This window comes from Haplochromis burtoni, unplaced genomic scaffold, assembly GCF_018398535.1.
Source record: "Haplochromis burtoni strain Fernald_Lab_line unplaced genomic scaffold, NCSU_Asbu1 Contig_968, whole genome shotgun sequence".
NCBI classification, from domain to species: Eukaryota; Metazoa; Chordata; class Actinopteri; order Cichliformes; family Cichlidae; genus Haplochromis; species Haplochromis burtoni.
In genome coordinates, this window is record NW_024583329.1 from 372 (window position 1) to 7296 (window position 6925).

At 38.8% G+C, this 6925-nt stretch overlaps 1 protein-coding gene across 1 annotated transcript; it reads right to left on the bottom strand.

The window, feature by feature from the left end:
- Positions 1-240: 240 nt before the first annotated feature.
- On the bottom strand, positions 241-5896 carry LOC121812945 (low affinity immunoglobulin epsilon Fc receptor-like). Its single transcript, XM_042216217.1, has 5 exons — positions 5734-5896; positions 1940-1987; positions 1399-1538; positions 798-904; positions 241-616 (listed from the first exon to the last, which is right to left on the bottom strand). Exons 1-5 carry the CDS (start codon positions 5894-5896, stop codon positions 478-480), a joined length of 597 nt encoding a protein of 198 aa, XP_042072151.1. The 3' UTR covers positions 241-477.
- Positions 5897-6925: the final 1029 nt, after the last annotated feature.

Genomic DNA, 6925 nt, shown 5'->3' on the forward strand with positions numbered 1-6925 from the left:
CAACTTCCATATAAATGCAAAACTAAATATATATGACTCACATAACACAATTAACATTTAATGTCTTTCTGTCACTTTCACATACACAGAGGTATAAAAATGTCCTTCTGATGTTCCAGCTGATCAGAACCTTTAAAATTCTTATTAATCAAACATATTTTTTGCTGAACTTTTACAAACAAGACATTTACTGAAGTTTTAGGACCAACAGGCTGATGAATAAACCAAGTAAAGCAAAGTAAAGACAAGCTGCACTTTGACTTTTATTAGAACAATTTGCTGGAACTACAGAGTAATGAAGTACTTCAAGGTTTTGTGTGGATGACTTCCAACCTTACTGTACAGCACAGAGCACAGAGGGACAATATATGTAATCAATATATGATGCAGAATGAACAAGTAAAGACTGTAAGCTGAGTCTGAGGCTCATGCAGGACATTTCATAGTGAGGTGTCTTTGGTTGGATTATTCAAACATTTACATCAAAGCACCAAACTCATTTCTCACAGATGAAGGTCTTGAATTAGAATAATATGACCGTGTCCATCTCCCATCACCGTCACAACAAGCTGCATAGTAAGCCAAACTGTCACTCTGCTGTCCTGGTGCCCAGAAGCTGTCAGAGAGATCAAATATGATATTAAACTGGACTAAATTGTTTCTGCTTTTCTTTACATTCAGTTTGTGGGGCTGGTGAAAAAACATCTCAACTCATGTTTTGCTGATCTAACTTCTATGTATGGTTCTGATAACTTCTGGAATAACTGCGACAGCATTGTAATATGAAATAGTCTCACGTTTCTGTCACCAGTGATCCATCCACCCATTTCCATTCATGTTTCTGAGAAGTGCGTTCCAGACCAATCCAGGACTCTCCTCTCATGTTCAGTTCATTGACAAATTCCTGTTTGAGAAGAGACACAAATATTGTCTCCAGTCATAATTCAGCACTTCTGTTGTAGTGACATCATCTTGTGAACATGTCTGAAGGAAGAATAACTGTGATGAAACTTTTCTTCCATTGTGCAGAAATCAGAAAGAGCCAAAGAATCAATGAATATCAGCTCCTCCTGTAGCTCAGATAACAAACTCAGCCAACATTTCATTTTACTGAGTTTTATTTAACAAAAACAAAAAAGAGAGAATTATATTTACCATTTTTTTAAACTCTACATTTCAATCAAGTATTTTGTTCCATAAATTCGTCTTTGCTTTAGAAATTTGTTAAATAAAATGTCTGAATTTGCAACATTACATTTGAAATGTTAAAAACATAAACTCCCAATATGGAAACAAAATAACCAAACACAGAAATCCATCAGAGTGGAGACAGGAAGCAGGTCACAGACTGACAGCAGCTCCATCAAAGATCACACAGACATGAACAAACACACCCACCTGTTCCTCTCTGCTGTTTATCATCACCAGATCAGCTCCTTTATCCTGACAAAGTTTTCGACTCTCATACCAAGTTTTAGTCTCATTGAACTTAAAGTAACAGCTGCTTCCAAACCTCGTCCATCGATCAGGACACTTCTCTTAAAGTCAAACACATGTTTTAAAGACAGACGTAATTTCACTGAGTATCAAACTGAAAAAATCTGTAATGTCCATGTATTATTATAGTTATATTCTCCTTTTCCCCCAACATGATTTAAATTCATTTGAACTCAGCACAAAACATTTATAATTAAAAATGATTCAGTCAGGTGATCAGTGTGTAAATCTGATGTTTTTAACATTTGTTTAACATCTCTAACCTACTACTGTGTCCTGTGGCTTTCTTCATCCTGTAGCTGTTTAGATTTTTAGATAATAATCATATCATAACTGATCTGTAGCTGCTGCAACTGACTGTTGTCAGCTTCATACTGAGAAACAATTGATGAAACAGTCAAAGAACTTGATAAACATGTTTTTACTTATTTGTTTTTCTTACCTGCACAGTTGTTGTTTTGGTTCTGCAGCTGCTGTTTTATCAAAGTAACTAAAATATGTGTTTAGAAATTTAACAAGAAACAGACTGAAAACATGAAATCTACAACCGTGAAACACAACAACATCACAACAATGACTGAAAATCACACTTTTGTATTCACTGTCTTTGTAATTTACATGTGGATGTTTCTCCTCTGGTGGAAACAGAAGTGAAGCGCACAGCTGAAAATAATAAACTCATAAATGTCACTCTGCCAGGAAATCTTACTGCATTATCAAATATTTATCAGCCAATCGTTTAAACTCATCTGAAAAATCAGATATGCATCATAGAGAACAGCAGGAAAAGAAACAATAACACGTAAAACTGTTTTCAGCATGAAATGATGTTGGTCTGGCTGAAAGCAACTGAAATGTTTAAACAGGTATCAAAAAAAATAAAATGAGTGAAACGTTGAACAGAAATAATCTTCTTCCTCTGCTTTGTCAAATATCAATAAGAGTCAGAAACTTGCAGCCATTGTTCTTTAACATGTCCTGTGGGTGGAGGTGTTAGAACTACAGGAAATCTGATGAGCTAAATACGTATCAACTGTGAACAAAAACCACTGACAAGATTCAGAATAATTGTGCTTCAGTGTGGAGGAAGGTGTTAGAAATGCAGTCAGAGATGTTATCTTTAGGTTTTTGAAAGAACAGACAAGCTGCCGTGGGAATCAACACTTCCTCATATCAAAGGTATTTCCATGTGATCAGGTACTTCCTGTATTTGCTGTGGCAGAAGGAGACATTCTGGTTGTGAAGCTGCATGTTTGTTGGCTGCTGGGATTCAGTATCAGTCATACATTCATTTGCAGCCAAGATCCCATCTTTGTAGCTCAGACTGCTGAAGACTCACACTGACTGACTGCAGCATCTCATATAGCACACACAGCATCAGTGTCTATGATACAGTAACAGACTGAACTTTGACCTGTTGTTATGACTGTCATCATATTTGTGTCATTTTGTGTAACTGCTGTGTTTTTCTGTCCTTCATGCAAAGCTCTGCATGCTGCGCCTCAGCTGTGACTGAATGAGAGGATGATAACGGGCATGTGCAGGTACTCTGCTGTGATTGGTGCACCAACATGCAGCTTTATGATTACATAAAGAGCCAAGATGGCCGCCGTTTGCAGAGGACTCATTCAGCTTTTCCTTGTTCCAACCTGCCACACCTGTGCAGCTCTCACTCTGTGTTTCCTGTTTCACTCTGAAGGAGTTTGTAGGGCTGAGCTGCCTTTGACTGTGAACAGTTTCTCCTGTTTATGTTAGTTTGGGAGGTCAGCTGAAGTTTGCTTATTTCTCTGATACTAATTTTATCAGTTGCATTTGTTGATCTCTTTAATAATTAGAGTAAATATTGACAATAACACCCAGTCCAGTCAAAGGAGTCCCTCAAACCAGTGTTATCCTTATGCCAACAACAAACAGGGATAAATGGGGAGGGTTGTGTCAGGAAGGGCATCTGGGGTACAATGTCAATTCAAACATATAGATAATCACTAAGATTCCTACACTGGTGGTGCTGTTGCTCAGCAGTTTGCCAACAGTGAAAGAGAAGGAAAGGCTAAAATATAGAGGTGATCTCAGATACTCTAAACATAGAAGTAAGACTGATAAATGGAATGATGTGGCTGATATATCCAAATGAAGGAAGGTAGATTTGTGTGCAGAAGACCAGATAGAAGGGAAGCAAGGCCTGGAGCACTTACGTTCACACTGCAGGTCTTAATGCTCAATTCCAATCTTTTGATCAAATCCTATTTCTTTTGTCTGGTTGTTCACACTACAAATAAAATGTGATGGCAAACGCGCTCTAGTGTGAACTGTTCACGGCCCTCAAAGCTGCCCGCATGAGCAAAAGAAGACGTCACACACAACACGCTCTGTTTACAGAAATAAAAATGGCGGCTTCAGAGCTAGTAGGTGTTGTTGCAGCAGTCTATCAATTTCTGCACAGTCGTAACCAACACAATTTTCACAAATTAATTACAGAAAGAAGGACACTGAAAAAAAAAAAGAAAAAGAGCCTGTGATTTAACAATGGCCTTGTTTGGAGCAGTGGCTGCTACCACCGTGCAGAGGTGTATATGGACACGGAGTCGTTTAACTTGAATAGAATTCTTTCACCATATGCCAATCAAGTCCAAAACCTCATTTTTTTTCCATTGACTCGCTCCGTCTCCAGTTTCTGCTGCCATGCTTCCTCGTTTGTCTTCTCTGGCGCTGGTAATTGGCATCCGTCTTGCGTCAGTGACGTAAAAGACGGATGACATGACCATTCAAACAGCAGTTGCTTTCTAAAACATCAGATATATATCGGATTCAGTACCACATACGAAAGTGACCCAGGTCCCATTTGAAAACATCGAATTTGTGCTGTTCAAAGTGTCATACCATGATCGGATACGAGTCGCACAGGGTCAAAAAGGTCAGATTTGCTGCACTTTCACCTGCAGTGTGAACGTAGCCTTAGACGAAGTCAAGCAGTTCTGCCAATAAGGAAGGATAATCTTGAAAGAAGAGTATCTAAGCAGAGGTGACGGGAATGCTCTACACAATCATGGATTTGAAGCTGTAAGTTGAAGGTATGATGTTGATATTGTCGGTGTGTGAACCCCACAGGTTGGAGGTCAGTTAGAGGAGAGAGGAATTCTGGAGTAAGGTGGATGCAGTGGAAGAGCCACTTTATCCAAGAGTGGTGATTAGAGCAGACTTCAGTGGACATGTAGTTGAACAGAGGTGTTGGGTAGGGATAATGTGAAGAAGGGAAATGTAGAAGGACAGATGGTACTGGACCTTTTAAAAGAAAGGATGGAAATGGCAGTGGTGAACATAAGTTTCAAGAAGACACAGGAACACAGGCCGGTAGAGAGGAGCACACAGAAGGACGAGATCTTATTGTATCTTATCTTACAGTGTATGGAGAGGATGATGATCCCAGCTAACATCAGGAGGCACAGCACTCTTAGACCCAGTGTAGCACATCTGAAAGAGCCCTTCAGGACTGAAGGAGGATTCTGAGTCTGTGGTCCTGTTAGAAAGCAGTGTGGATGTTGGTTTGTGCTTATTTCCTGTCAGTCTGTGGTTAACAGACCTGTGGTTGTGGTTGTATCAGCAACTTCAACAAAAGAATCAGATACCAAAATATATCTTTATTGTGATTAACCCTCAACCAACCAAACTATTTATGCAAGACGTCAACTGACTAAAGTTATAGAGCGGGTCGTTTATGACCTTACATTTTAGAGTAATATATTCTAAGTGGCTCTTTATTTTTTTATCATACACATACTGTTTTTATTAGCTGTCAAACATATTCTAACCTGATATCATTATTTTTGTTTTATTAAAAACCAAAAAAGAAAAAAAGAAGCGGTCTTGTTTAGAAAGAATAAGTTTTCTGAAACTGCGCTTGTGTCTGAAAGCTAGCAGCTGTTCCTGCACACAGAGCTCAGCAGCAGGCAGATAGTATTTGAGTAACAGTTACAAACATTGTCTGAACATCCCTGAAAGCAGCAGCGTTGTCCATAACCATCCACTGTGCTGGTTTATCATTAAGTCTAAATGTGTTTTCTATGCAGAGCCAACTGTAGAAACAGGTAATATGAAGAAATCATGCTGCATAAGAAAAGAGCAAATCAGGTAAAAGGTTCATACAGCACATGGAGATGATTGATGGGCTGCAGTTCATTGGGATTAAAAGCTGACTGTAACAAACTGGAAGCAAACAGATTATTACAGGTGACTTACCTCCTCCTTGTGATTGAATTCCAGTGTGAGCAAAGTCTGCACTGTCGTAGATACACGTAGTATAGATATCCACCTCCCTCTGCTCCCACTCTGCTCCGTCCTCCTTTCTGCTGTTTCTCACCTTCTTTGATAGATCTGGTTTGGCATAAATATGTGAGGACATCTTGAGAGGACTGAGACACTGAGCAGGAGCTTAAACTGCACTCTAACCGTTGTGCACTGCTAACTCTGGCAGATACAATGATATACTGTCCTGACACTGATGTCACTTTTGGCCGGCCTTCTTCCTGCTTTCAGAACGGAAGAAACTTTTCAGAAGCAACAAAGAAACACAAACCCACAAAACCTCGGCTGTGCTGAGAGGAGCATTTCTTTGTCTTTATATTTGTAAAGCCTGAGACAAACTATAAAAACACTTGTTTAACAAAAGAATAAGTGCTTTTCTCAATAAAAAGTGAGCTTAGAGATATGGTAAATGGTCAATGACCTGTATTTGTATAGTGATTTACTTGGTCCCTAAGGACCCCAAAGCGCTTTAAGCATCCAGCCATTCACAAACACATTGACACAAGCTACACTGTAGCCACAGCCGCCCGGGGCGCACTGGCAGAGGCGCCAGCACAAACAAATTCAGCCTTTCGCTTGTACTTTCTCAGCTCCACTTTTATTTCTGTTGCATTTTAGAGAAACACACCATTTTGACTGCTTAAGATTGTAGAAGCTTTCATTAGATCATCTCTCAGTCATTAAGCGCTAAAACAATGATGTGACTCTAATGTTCCCATTACTGCCACCATCATGCCAAATCTTATTTAGGTATTTTTCAGATTTCCTTGTCCTTTTGTTCAAGACCTGGCAAACATGGGGACCAGCCAATGGTATCAATTCCTTTAAAAATGTATTGATATATTAAAAAAAAGATCTAATATTGATTTTCACCTTTTACCATTTCAGACAGGTTTTTTCAGATTTTCCGAACCTTCTGATGTTATTATGCACTGGAGATGATGATTCTTCTGTAATATATACTTTATATAAATTTAATTTAAATGTAATTTATAAATTTAAGTACTGCATAAGTAATTTTAAGGAGTGTGTGATTTCATGATGTTTGTAATTGTAATGTGAAGGCTGTGTGCAGGCATGAGTGGTGAAATGGAGGACCCACATGAACAGAACACACATGCATCAA

Coding starts and splice junctions, on each gene's coding strand:
- LOC121812945 (XM_042216217.1), bottom strand. CDS start 5,896: ATGTCCTCACATATTTATGCCAAACCAGATCTATCAAAGAAGGTGAGA. Junction 1,539..1,939: donor CCAAAACAACAACTGTGCAG/GTAAGAAAAACA, acceptor TTTGACTTTAAG/AGAAGTGTCCTGATCGATGG. Junction 617..797: donor GGATCACTGGTGACAGAAAC/GTGAGACTATTT, acceptor TCTCTCTGACAG/CTTCTGGGCACCAGGACAGC.